General features: G+C 33.9%; 1 protein-coding gene across 1 annotated transcript in view; it reads left to right on the top strand.

The window, feature by feature from the left end:
* Positions 1-13,884, top strand: part of HECTD1 (HECT domain E3 ubiquitin protein ligase 1) — a gene marked incomplete at both ends in the record, with an annotated part of 54,050 nt that overhangs the window by 18,939 nt on the left and 21,227 nt on the right. The window contains 18 exons of the mRNA XM_079537456.1: positions 145-221; positions 311-409; positions 745-859; positions 1,402-1,576; positions 2,885-3,023; positions 3,237-3,407; positions 4,227-4,449; positions 7,314-7,577; positions 7,688-7,764; positions 8,352-8,486; positions 8,759-8,905; positions 9,299-9,393; positions 9,880-9,985; positions 11,316-11,450; positions 11,538-11,677; positions 12,129-12,452; positions 12,913-13,079; positions 13,282-13,458. Coding sequence (XP_079393582.1) covers positions 145-221; positions 311-409; positions 745-859; positions 1,402-1,576; positions 2,885-3,023; positions 3,237-3,407; positions 4,227-4,449; positions 7,314-7,577; positions 7,688-7,764; positions 8,352-8,486; positions 8,759-8,905; positions 9,299-9,393; positions 9,880-9,985; positions 11,316-11,450; positions 11,538-11,677; positions 12,129-12,452; positions 12,913-13,079; positions 13,282-13,458 — 2,766 coding nt within the window. The remainder of the gene's footprint in view (positions 1-144; positions 222-310; positions 410-744; positions 860-1,401; positions 1,577-2,884; positions 3,024-3,236; positions 3,408-4,226; positions 4,450-7,313; positions 7,578-7,687; positions 7,765-8,351; positions 8,487-8,758; positions 8,906-9,298; positions 9,394-9,879; positions 9,986-11,315; positions 11,451-11,537; positions 11,678-12,128; positions 12,453-12,912; positions 13,080-13,281; positions 13,459-13,884) is intronic.

Raw genomic sequence — 13,884 nt, 5'->3', positions numbered from 1 at the left:
TTTTCTGGATTACACTTAACAGTATAATTGCTTTTATTGAAGATGTTTAATTTTTTTCAGACCTACCATTTGCTTAAGGATCAATGCTGAAGCTTAATCTTTTAATATAATATAATTTCAATTATTTTTAATTGTGTCTTTCAGCTTTTGAAGTAAATTTTATGGATGACGTAGGACAAACTCTTTTGAACTGGGCCTCAGCTTTTGGAACTCAGGAAATGGTAAATAGATTTCAGAGAATGTTAAAAGTTTAAGTTATTTTTGTAAAGCAAGACATGAAAAAACTTGTTTGATTTTTCTTGTTTTATAGGTAGAATTTCTCTGTGAAAGGGGTGCTGATGTTAACAGAGGGCAGAGGTCATCCTCATTACATTATGCAGCATGTTTTGGAAGACCTCAGGTAGCAAAGGTAAGATTTAAACTGATGCTATTAGGAAGCCTTATGTACGGAATTTTTTGCTTTGTTCTATATGTAAATTATTTGAGGCAGCATCTTTAATGTGTGTACTGTCAAATATTTGCTTGTTCTTTACCGTGTTTATTGCAATACAAAGTTTTGGTTACAGTAAGTCAGTAATATGAATAAAAGTAGTTATCAATTTTACAGATATAAGAAGCACATTGTATCCTAACTTTGCATGAAAGCATGAGAAAAATGTTGGAAGAATGTGTGGAAAAATATATTTGTATCTTTGGAAGAAGAAATCTTAGTATTATTTAATATTTGATAATATATGTTCTCAGACTCTCTTGCGACATGGTGCAAACCCTGATTTAAGAGATGAAGATGGGAAAACTCCTTTAGACAAAGCTCGTGAAAGGGGTCACAGTGAAGTAGTAGCTATTCTACAGTCTCCAGGTGAGTGCAGATTTTAATTCCTGGCCCTTTTAATTCAGTTATCAGAATTTTTACTAAAAAAAAAAAAAAATAATAATAATAATAATAATTAAAAAAAAAAAATCATGAGAAAATAGTGTTTTGTGACCATCCTTGCATGTAACATTTCACATCTTCTTGAGAGAAGGGGAGCTACAGAAGAAACTTAGTGCACATACGCAATGCCAGAGGTACTGGCCTTCAGCTGTTTGCCCTGTTTCAGGACGTATCAGTCTTGCTAGCTTCAATGGCATCCTTTCTATGTGTAAACTGCACTTTCCCTGCCTGTGGGGCTCTTCTAGCACTTTAATCATAGACAGTTGTTTGTTTGTATTTATTTTAAGTAGTTTGAGCTACTCTAGTAAGTGATCTTTGGTAGTACCTTATCTCATGACTTTCTTTACAAAGACTTGACATACACGTTTCTAAAAAGTAAAATTTATATTACTGTTTGGACAGCCAGATCTTAATAAAGAAAACTTTTTACTTATATGTGAAGGTGTTTTTGTTTGTTTATTTTCCAGGGGATTGGATGTGTCCTGTTAACAAAGGAGATGAGAAGAAAAAGAAAGATGCAAACAAGGATGAGGAAGAATGTAATGAACCCAAAGGCGATCCAGAAATGGCACCTATATACTTGAAAAGATTATTGCCTGTATTTGCACAAACATTTCAACAAACTATGTTGCCTTCAATAAGGTAATAGGCGGGATTGTCAATTTCCCTGCATATTTTTTCTTTTTTTAATAGTCTCCGATAAAGATGTGAAGGTAGATTAAGGTGTTTTTTTTTTTTTTCTAGTAAAAATTATCACATCTGAAAGGTGGAGTAATGCAAGTGATATTTTAACATGCTTTTGTTCAAATAGAAGTGATGGTTTGAAAAGCTTTGAGTCTTATTTTTACATCGTATTTTAGATAGCTAAAGTGGTGTCTTGAAAGGAATATGATCAGTCAAAGTGGGAGAGAGAAAGGCATACTCTTGGCTACAGGGAGCATTATGACACAATACTGTGTTCTTGTAGTAACTTGTACTATGGATACTCTACTTGGTTACAGCTGCTGTAATGGAAGTACTCTTTTAGGAGAGGAAAACTAATGAAGTAGTACATACACGGGAGAGCTCAGACTGGAAAAAGTTATTGTAGAAAGCTTCTTCATAGCTTAAGTGTTTATCAGCTGGGAAAGATGCTTGTCACTGAGAGAAGGCAATGTAATTCGATACTTAAATAGCAGTATTGTGTGTGGCATGCTGTTTGTGATAGTGTCTCACCTTAACCTCTCAGCCTTTTATGCTATAAACATAATATTTGTTTACTCTCATACTTGTGATCCCAGTGTATGGGTACTTCTAGGTAAGAAGAGCTTTGGGGCAGCTTAAATTAGGCCATTTTAAATAAAGGAAAAAAGAAGTGATGTTAAGCAGTGTAATTAACTGCTGTTGAAGACTGTCACTTTTCGTATTTTAAAGTTTTCTTTTCAAATGTGGTTAATCATATGTTTAAAACTCACTTGGAATAAAAATTCATCTTTAACCATACACAAGTAATTGACTTCTGAATTTATTTTGCTTTTTAACATGGAAAGTGGAATGGTCTAATGGTAATTTTAGACTTCAGAACTCTAGGGATCTAACCAAAATGCTGAAAGCATGTGACAGGCTGAAGACTGAAATAGATACCTAAGTGTCAGATGGTGCATGCAGAAATGAACTGCCATCACTAAGAAGGCAGAATGTGGAATTGATTTGATTAGAGAAGGGTGGAAAAGGCTGGAGTATGTTAGAGTGTCATAGTATTGTAGAATTAAGAATATCAGTAGATGGATTATTCTTGGAGTTAATCTGGCACTTAACAATCTGTTCCAGAACTGGAACTCATTTCAAAAAACTGTTTCTGTAAACTTACATAAATATATGCAAAAGCAATTATATCTTGAACGTTTTTGTTGCCCTGAGTACTGCTTCCTTTCTTTGTAAGAAATCTTTTTCCTGTCATCTGTTTTAAAGGAAAGCAAGTCTTGCTCTCATTAGAAAAATGATACATTTTTGTTCTGAGGCGCTGCTGAAGGAGGTTTGTGACTCTGATGCTGGCCACAATCTGCCCACAATACTGGTTGAGATAACAGCTACAGTTCTTGATCAAGAGGTAGGAAGAAGTAACATTTCCCAAAGCCACTTTTTAAAAAAAAAAAAAAAAAAAAAAAAAAATAATTATGCTCATCAATTCCACATGCTTATTAATAGTGAATGTTTTAGTGTTCATAGCATTCATCTATAACTGGGTATGAAGTTCATCCTGTCAAGATATTAAGTAAAGAGATCTCACTTATTGTTTCCTTTCCATTTTAATTTATTACAGGATGATGATGATGGCCATTTGTTAGCGTTGCAAATCATAAGGGATTTGGTGGATAAAGGCGGTGATCTTTTTCTAGATCAACTGGCTAGACTTGGTGTAATCAGTAAAGTGTCAACTTTGGCAGGACCTTCATCTGATGATGAGAATGAAGAGGAGTCTAAACCTGAGAAAGTAAGTACGGAAATGCTAGATTTATTTGTTCCTATAAAACCAGCACTTCTCCTACAATTATCAGTACTATGAAGGTAGCTAGATAAGTTACTAAATTAATGCTTATTGTATTCCAGTTTTTGAATTGTTTCATTGTTGTTGCTATTGTTTTGTAATTTAGTTTCCTCTAGCATATTGTTACCTACTGAGTATTCGTATTTGTACGTACTTAGTTCTGTTAAGTGGACACTGATATTTGCTGTGCATCTTTTTCAGTGTGCATGTATCAGATAACTATAGGTGGTTTTAAATATTTATATGAAATATATCAAAAACATAAAAATAATTCTCTACATGATGAATAGTTTAAATGCATGTTGAAGTTGTTTGCTGATTTCCAGTAGTCAGTAGTTTAGAGACAGCTCAGACACTTGTATTATTCATTTAATCAAAATTTGTTATGCCTTAAGTTTTGATGTCATCTGCACACGTTTCTAGACAACTGGTTCTAGGTGACCCTGCATGTGAGCAAGGAGTTTGGGCAGGATGTCTTTCAGAGGTCTCTTCCTGCCTTAAGCATTCTGTTCTCACAAAGTGAGTTTTGAAGAGAGGTAGATGCCCAGTCAGTAGACTGCTGTTATTGAGTTGATTGGTATCTGAAAAGGGACTTCTTTGAAGTAGTTCTGTTAATGAATGCTTTCAAAGATGTATTTTACAGGCAGAAGGGTTTAGTTTGTTTTATACTTAAATCTTTTTAAAAAATTTTGTATTGCGTTTTTGTTTTTCTGTGGTGTTTTTTGTTTGTGTGCTTTTTGTTTAAATACATTTTTTTTTTAACAGGAGGATGAACCACAGGAGGATGCGAAGGAGCTGCAGCAGGGTAAACCATATCACTGGAGAGACTGGTCAATCATTAGGGGAAGGGACTGCTTGTACATCTGGAGTGATGCTGCAGCCCTGGAACTGTCTAATGGTAGTAATGGATGGTTCAGATTTATCTTGGATGGAAAACTGGCCACCATGTACTCCAGCGGAAGCCCAGAGGGAGGATCTGATAGTTCAGGTAGTATTTTCTCAGTTCAAATCTAAGTTTTGAGATTATTTTATTTATTTATATGATTTGATTGGAGTTATTTTGTTTTGCAGGAATTGGCTTACTAAATAGTAAAGGAAGTAAACAGGTGGAAGGTGGTCAGTTAATTGTGATGCTTTTCATGAGATAGCATGTGACCGTAACTTGACTTCCTTGTTGAGTTGTGTAAAGTGAACATCTTGCCAGTGGAAGTGTATTAACTTTGTTTTGTTTTGTTTCTTCTTAATTTTGCATACTTAATTTTTCACCCCAGTCATTAAAAGCACTTTGTAGTGGCTGTCTGAGGAAAAGCAGGTTGAAATGGCAATCTGTTGTTTGCTTCTAGCTAGCAGAATGAAATTGCATGTGTTTGGAGATAAAGTAACAGAAAGTTTCTCATCAAGACTGGGAAACAAATTACAGTGTCTTAATTGTTTGTTGGAGAGACGATAAGGGAACAGACCTTATACACTGGCAATGTACAGAGTTTTGTTAAATTTTCTGTCCAGAGTATGCAACTTGTTATGGATGCGACTTGATATGGTGAAAACATCCCTTCCTTTTTGTTTAATCTTTTTTGCAGCAGTTCATACGTTTATGAACCAACTGATGTGAAATGCTTTATGATATTACGTTTTCAGCAAGCTGTAGGGTGAAATAACAGAACATGTTGTATTACGATTCAGGACAGAAATGAAGTGCCAATGTCATTTTCCCTCAATTTTTAGATGTGAAGACAAGTTGAGATACGGTGCGTTTCTAGATTATAACACTACTGGAAAGCACTTCTGAATTTTTTTTGACAAGGTGTATTCTCAAATCCTTTAAACAAGGCAAACAGTTGTGTTGATAGACAGATCTAATCATACAACATAATTCTAAGAAATCAACGAGACTCATTTCTTAATCATCATATCTCCTGGATGAAACTTCTGCTTGCTTCCTTCCAACTAGTGGAATGGGATGGAATTTTACTGTTTCTATAGAAGAGTAATTGAATAGGAGTGAAGAGAACTTAGATTGTCAATTTAAGATTATATGCCTGTTCCTATCAATCTTTTTTTTTTTTTTTTTTTTTTTTTTTTTTTTTAAGTTTTTATTTTCTTTAATTATTGAGTAGATATACCAAATTTCTGAACAAGATCTCTAGCATGGTTATTATGGAAGAGAAGTAGCTAAACTAGGGTTAAATTAGGCTTTTTTCTATTTTTTTTCTGTCAAGCAGATGTCTACTAAGGAGTGCGGACGTTGCAGTGTCATTGCTTGATGTTTAACCTGTTAAGCATGTGCAGCAGCCTCTTTCTCTTGAGATACAAAACTAGTGTTTAAGATTTAACTAAAAATCCTACAACACAGCATTGATTCAGAATAGCTTCTTTAAGTCTTGAACTGTACAGTATGTTGTGCTGTCCTAAATCACTGCTGATTAATCCCATGGTATACTTTCTAGTAATTCAATGGCTGGCAGGGGTATAGTGGGTTGACTAATGGAATTTGTTGGTGTGTATTGCATGATGGGGGGAAATGTGGAGAAGTGTGTATACTTCAAATGTTTGTGGAAGGTCTTTCCCCACTGCTCTCTACCTTAATTTAATAATTGTCTGTTTGAATTCTTAGGGAAAAAAAAAATTCAATGCAAAAATTGAAATTCAGTGGCAGCTCTTTTGAATGAGTTTCAAAATTTTGTCTAAAGGATCCCCAAAATTATTTCCAACTATGCATAATAACTGCACTTTCACTGTGATGTACAATATAATAGGTAAAAGTATACTTAACAGAAATTTGTAAGAGCTTCATTAACAGATTTTTATTTCTTTTTTAATTAACTTCACTGGGTGCTACAAATTGTAAGCACTAAAGAGTGATATGCCTCAGTAGTGCATATTTATTTTTGCATATAGAAGACTGTTGATTTTTTTTTTTTTAAAATGTATTAAGTAGCAGAAAAAGATGGCAAATTTAAAAAATATAGCTTGTAAGTCATTGCAGCAGACAGAAAACAGCAATTTTATGTATTTATGGGTTACAAACGTGATTATGATTTCATCAGATATTCTGGAATTACGTTAACTAGCGTTTCTACTGTCGCATGTGCACTCTTTTGATTATGGCAATATCAAAATATAATTTAAAAATCAAGTAGTTCAGAATAGTTTCAAGCTAGATGACCTGCACATCCAAAAAGTAGGATATGAGCCTGTTTCTTTATCCGTTATCTCTAGAAAAATACCTTCTTCTAATCAGTTCTTGTTTGGTACCGTTAGATTTAGTTCGTATTTCTCTCAGAGGTGGTGAACGTAGAAATTCTACAAAGGAGATAATTTAAAACTTTAATATAACTTGTAAAAATATTTTGTTTTGTTGATGTGACAGATAATCTGAACAAGTAGCTGTTATTTAAGTTTTAACACATGTATCATCATGTTCTCTCAAGTTTTTGTGATATTTTTTCCATTTTTTTAAATACAGCTTCAATGTTTTTTTTTTTCCTCCACTTGCTCTAAATGTAGTTGATTGCTCTTTTCCAGTTGGAAGATTCATTTAGTTTTCTTTTTCAGAAACATGAGTAGTTCATGCTGGCAATAATGAGATTTAAATTATTTTAATGAAGCTTATCATGGATTTCTTTGATGTTAGTATAAAGAGTTGTGGTCCATTTTGATGTGATTGGGGAATGCATCACTGCTGGAATACGTAGTGGGAAGAATTTTAAAATACAACTTTTAATTTCAAACTTAATTTTGCATTGAATGTGCTCAGTTATTTTGCTTTTGGGAGATACGTAATAGTGAAATCAATTGTTAGAAGAAAGAAAAATATTTGTTTTTTTTGTTTTGTTTTGTTTTTTTAACTAGAAAGTAGGAGTGAATTCCTAGAGAAACTGCAAAGAGCTCGAAGCCAAGTAAAGCCATCTACTGCAAGTCAGCCAATTTTATCAGCACCTGGGCCAACTAAACTTACTGTGGGAAATTGGTCACTTACCTGTTTAAAAGAAGGAGAAATCGCTATCCACAATTCAGATGGTCAGCAAGCTACAATATTGAAAGAAGATCTGCCAGGCTTTGTGTTTGAATCTAACAGAGGAACAAAGCATTCATTTACAGCTGAAACTTCTCTGGGTAAGTATGTAGGTATGTATGATGCACAGGTAGGAGCACATATATAGCAGGTAGTTTCTTTGTTTTACACACCTGTGGGAAATTGTGACGTTTCCAAAAATACATTGCAGGATCAGAATTTGTGACTGGTTGGACTGGCAAAAGAGGAAGGAAGTTAAAATCTAAACTGGAGAAGACAAAACAGAAGGTTGGCAAACATCTATGAGTTTTATATTTAAAATTTAATTGACTTTGTTTTATTTTTCATTATGTGTATGAGATATAATTTTCTCTTAGGGGTTTAAGATACTCTTTAATTTCAGCTATACACAATTTAAGGTTGAAGGGGACAGCTGGAAAACCAAACTTACAACAAAGCAGTTTTGCAGCTGCTTTAGTCCAGAGCGTTTCATTTGCTGTACTCTTTTAAAGAAAAACAATTTATTTTTTTTAAATTGTAAGGAAATACAGTTCTGCTGGTGTTGCGATCAACTTAACTGTCTTTTGTGAATTTTTTTATTCTTATTTTTTAAAGTTACTGGTGTATATAATGCATGATACATCTATTTCTTGTTCCAGTTGTTTTGAATTGATGGAAGTTGTGTAGTTGGTTGGAATGTTTTGGTGATTGTTAAAGCTTAATTTCTGTAACTTTCAGTAAGATTCTGCTTATTTCCTTATGTTTTCCTCCTTTCACAGCCTTTTCATCTTATGATGTATGTTGTATGATAGGTTTGTTTCTGGAATCTTGAATAATAAAGAGGTCTCATTCACATAATGAAAATCCTTTTGTAGGTACGCACTATGGCAAGAGATTTATATGATGATCATTTTAAAGCTGTTGAAAGCATGCCTCGAGGAGTTGTTGTAACACTGAGGAATATAGCAACACAGTTAGAGTCTGCATGGGAACTTCATACAAACAGACAGGTAATCATATCTCCTTTATTCTATAATATGTGATGTTAGTAGATTTCACGTACTAACATTTAGATTCGTCTATGTAATTATGTAAAAGAAAGGCACAGTGTGATAACTGAACAATGTTTTTGTAGTGGGATCTTGTGTGCGGGGTGGAGTGTTTTGGTGAAGCTTTTTTTCTTATTGTGCAGTTATGTGCATTACTGGGATATTACTTCTCAAAAGACCCAGGTGAAAAAACTGTTGCCTTGTTTCACTGTAATTGTCTTCTTGTCTTTCAGTGTATTGAGGGAGAAAACACTTGGAGAGATTTGATGAAGACTGCTTTGGAAAACTTAATTGTACTTTTGAAGGATGAGAATACCATTTCTCCATATGAAATGTGCAGCAGTGGATTAGTTCAATCATTGCTTACAGTTTTAAATAATGTGAGTTTACAGAACATAAGTCTCTGAAGAAAAACTGTTGAAAGAATGTGTAGACATGGGCCATAATTTAAAGATCTATTATGTCTTTTTTTTGTCTTGATGAAAATCAAGTGGCATTGCACCAGTCAATGATCTGACCCATTAATTATGTACTATCACTACAGATTGCTTCAGTTCAAACATGCTGCTAAATGTCTTTCAGTTAACCGTGATCATTTCTAATGGCTGGTATTGTTTAGCTTTAGAGATAAAGGTTTTTGAAAAGAGAATTCAGTAAGCCTAAATGGGTAGTATGCCAATATAAAGAATGAATGTGTTGCACTGTATTAGATGATATATATATATATATATATATATATATATTATTTATTTATTTATTTTTCTCTCTCTTAGAATGTTGATTTAGATATGAAACAAGACTGTAGTCAACTAGTAGAAAGAATAAATGTATTCAAAACAGCGTTCAGTGAAAATGAAGATGATGAAAGGTAGGTTTAAAAGAAAAAAAAAAAAAACACCAAAAAAACATAACAAGCATTTGTGATTAAAGAATGTATGTTTAAAAAAGTTTGAAGGCAAATTCGATATCTTTCCATTACAATTTTGTGATTTCTGTGATTAAATAGAGAATTGGTCTTAAAAGGCTGTATTTATCACTAAGTATTGAAGTGGTAATTAGGAGAAAAGAAAAATTTAATTACATCCATCTGCAAGATGATGCATGTGCATCTGCAACTGATGAATGTGCATCTGTTGACAAATACAGAGGTGGCATTTTTTGCTCATTACTGTTTGCAAGGTAGTATTTTTCTTACTGTGCTATAGCCAGACTGGATGCCAAAGGTGAACAACTCAAGCTACACCAGTAGAAATAGCATATTGAAATATTTGCTACATGTAGACACTATTCACTGAAATATTATGGATTTTTTTTCTTGTATATGTGATAACCTAGTAACTGTTCACCTTCACAGTCGACCAGCAGTTGCATTAATTCGGAAATTAATAGCAGTGTTAGAATCTATTGAACGTCTACCTCTTCACTTATATGATACACCAGGATCTACTTACAATCTTCAGGTAAATGTACAGTGATATCACACAGTATTGTATATTGTTACACAACTGAATATTTTATGTGGATTTCAGGAAGAATTACATGCATGAAAATTGTATGAGATACACTCTTGTAAATTGGATAAAGTTAACTAAATAACAACAAGGTTCTTAGCATTTAACTGCTCTAATACCTTCCCTAATGTGTGGATCTTCCTCTGCTTTGATTTTCTTTCATATTGTGAAGTAATAGTGATAGTGATTTTTTTTTTTTTTCGTCCTTGAATGTTCTTTTCATGTAAGAATATGTTCCCCAATGAGTATCTTCATAACTAGATTGTAATTGTATCCAAAAAGAAGGGTTTGTTGAAGGCAACTATAAAACATGTTCATTTATGACGCCAGAAGATGGGCGGTTATAGTTTAAAGGTCTCCTGTATGCTCAGTATGGTATTATCTCAGCTGTATGATTAGTAGATTTTTGTACAGGAAAGCTTCAATTTGAAGGAAAAAAAAATATGTATTTTTGTGTGTGTCTGTATATAAACATTACATGAATTTCTTAGAGTCATAGAGTGGGTTGGCTTGTAAAGGGCTTTAGAGACTGTATAATTCCAACCTCCCTGCTGTGGACAGTCATCTTCCACTAGATAAGGTTGCTCCTGATCTTGAACGCTTCCAGGAGTGTCACATCCACAGCTTCTCTGGGCAACCTCTTCCAGTGCCTTCCTGTTCTCCTTGTGGAGAATTCCTAATTTCTAATTTATACATACCCTGCTTTATCTGAGAGCTATTACCCTGTCGCATCCCAGCACTCCCTGATGAAGAGGCCCCTGTGGAGCTTCCTTGTAAGCTACCTTTAGGTCCTAGGAAGCTGCTATGAAATCTCCCTGGAGTCTTCTTCAGGCTGAACAACTCCAGCTCTCTCAGCATGTCTTCACAAAAAGGGTCCTACAGCCATCTGATTGTTCTCATGGCCTCCTGTAGACTCACTCCAACAGATCCATGTTCTTTTTAAGCTTGGGGACCCCTGAGCTGAACTCAGTATTCCAAGTTTTCTATTATTACTATAGTTCTTATAATTTGGAAATTAAAATTATGAACAGACAGGAAATATGAAAATATTTACTTGATATCTAGTTAGTTGACTTATATGTTGACTGTTATTGAAGAATTGTTGGGGCAACAGAAATGGATTACGCTTTAAAGCACAAAATTAGAATATAGATTTCTTAAATTGCACAGAAATATATCTGATAAGCCACTGGAACTGCTGTAGTAAAATATACTGCTTTTCTTAAAACTACAAAACTTGGACAGTAAAGCTTGGATTAATGTTGAGATACTCTTTCAGATATTGACAAGGCGTTTGAGGTTTCGTTTGGAACGTGCGTCAGGGGAGACAGCCTTGATAGATCGAACTGGCAGAATGCTAAAGATGGAGCCGTTGGCAACTGTTGAATCTCTAGAACAGTATCTTCTAAAAATGGTGAGCAACATACTATGCACCCAGCTCAAAGGAATAATTGCATTTTTCATCCCTAATTATTATTATTATTTTTGCATTTATATGTAGGTTGCAAAGCAGTGGTACGACTTTGATAGGGCTTCATTTGTTTTTGTACGAAAACTACGTGAAGGCCAAACATTTGTATTCAGGCATCAACATGATTTTGATGAAAATGGAATTATTTACTGGATTGGGACAAATGCGAAGTGAGTTTCTTTAAGCTAAATATTTTGAATTCCAATGTAATGAACAACATCCAGTGGGGGGAAAATGAAAATTTGTAATGAAGTCTGTTACTTTTGTTTTTTTTTTTTAAGAAGAGAGTTATCTTTGCTTTTACTGTTGATCAGTAGAATTATTTTTGACTCTTCTTGAATAATAGAAAAATGTATCTGAAGGCAGCTTGAAAATTAGTTTGTATGAATGGGTAAAGTAAAATGAAAGGGTGGGGATGGTTGGATATTTGTTAGCTGCTGTAGCAAAGTAAAGTGTTTGGATCATTCTAGAGAAGTTTTTAAAATATCTAAGGTGATATTAACTTTTTGGTTTGTAATAAAATGCTGTAGTCAATAATTTACAGTAAACTGTCAAATGTTAGTGATATCTATGTTTTAATGTAAGTAATAATTGAACAGTACATTTCTCTTTTCAATATAGAACTGCATATGAGTGGGTAAATCCAGCTGCCTATGGGTTAGTAGTGGTTACATCCTCAGAAGGAAGAAATCTGCCTTATGGCCGTTTAGAAGACATCCTAAGCCGTGACAGTTCAGCTCTCAATTGTCATACTAATGATGATAAGAATGCTTGGTTTGCCATAGATCTTGGCCTTTGGGTTATACCATCAGCTTACACATTACGCCATGCTCGAGGTTATGGACGATCTGCTCTCAGAAATTGGGTTTTCCAGGTATCTAAGGATGGACAGAACTGGACTACTTTGTATACTCATGTTGATGACTGTAGTCTCAACGAACCAGGGTATGTCAGTGCATTTTACTGGCTTTTATGAAATTGTGCTCAGTTAAAAACATACTTGAGTGTGTTCTAATTATATGCGCGTCGTGGATACAATGCGTAGTTACATAAAGGAGTGACCTAGATTACCAAGGATGGATTGGAACATAAGTGATTCATAAGTTCTGTGTATGGTTCATGTAATGTAATTTATATTTCTCTGTCATTCTGAATTCACTTTTTGTAATTTTATTTTATTTTTTTTAAAGAAAATAGTAACACCAGCACTCATCCAGAATTTGGTCCTAATGTTACTTTCTTATTGTTATTTCTTATGTTCTTGGCAGCTTTATGATTTTTATCCATAAAGGATCAATGTTATGATTTGTTTGATTCTAATACTGAAGTGTTATGTTTAAAAAAAAAAATTAAAAATAAAAAAAAAAATTCTCTTTACCCATACTTTTTTCTAACAAATTTGAAGGTCTACAGCAACATGGCCTTTAGATCCTCCAAAGGATGAGAAACAAGGTTGGAGGCATGTTAGAATAAAACAGATGGGAAAGAATGCCAGTGGGCAAACACACTACCTCTCACTGTCTGGATTTGAACTTTATGGCACTGTGAACGGAGTATGTGAAGACCAGTTGGGTAAGAAAAGTAATGTGTATATCCTCTTTGTTCCCTTAAAATACTAATGAGCATAAAGTATACAAATAAGATCAAACAAACAAACAAAAAAAAAAGGCCGACTTTTGCATTGGAACTTGCTTAAAAACAAGCTCAAAATTATTCCCTGTTCAATATTACTATACTTTTCCAGTCATTTAATTCCAGTTTATATTTCTTGAAGGAAAAGCTGCTAAAGAAGCTGAAGCAAATCTGCGAAGGCAGCGACGTCTGGTCCGTTCTCAAGTTTTGAAATACATGGTTCCAGGAGCTCGAGTAATCAGAGGAATTGATTGGAAGTGGAGAGATCAGGATGGAAGCCCACAGGGTGAAGGCACTGTTACAGGAGAGTTGCACAATGGTGAGTACAAATTGTCTGAATTCGTAAATCTCTGTTGCATGACTTTTTGATATTTTATTTGCTATCTGTATGTGGAATTGGTAACATCATAGTATTTCTACTCTAGTGTCTTGAGGAAGTTGATACTTTTGGGGAGGAGGTAGCTAAGTACTGTAACTGTAGTGTCCATTTGTGAAATTCCGTATTAATGCATCGAAAAGAAATCATTGTTGTAAATGAAATATTTTTAGACCTTTATTTTTTTTTTGTTGTTTCTTTTTTTGTTTGTTTTGTTTTTGTTTTTTGTTATATTGGCATTCATTACAACAAAATAAAAATATGCCAGGTTGGTTGATGCTTACTGATTAATCTAGCTTTGGGGCTGCAAAATCTGCATTTACATTCTTCATTTCTTCTAGCTTAGCATTTGCAGTATTTCTTTACTTT

This window comes from Tetrao urogallus, assembly GCF_951394365.1.
Source record: "Tetrao urogallus genome assembly, chromosome: 6".
Taxonomy (NCBI): domain Eukaryota; kingdom Metazoa; phylum Chordata; class Aves; order Galliformes; family Phasianidae; genus Tetrao; species Tetrao urogallus.
Note: the sequence above shows the minus strand (reverse complement) of the source record. Positions and strands in the feature narration are given on the sequence as shown.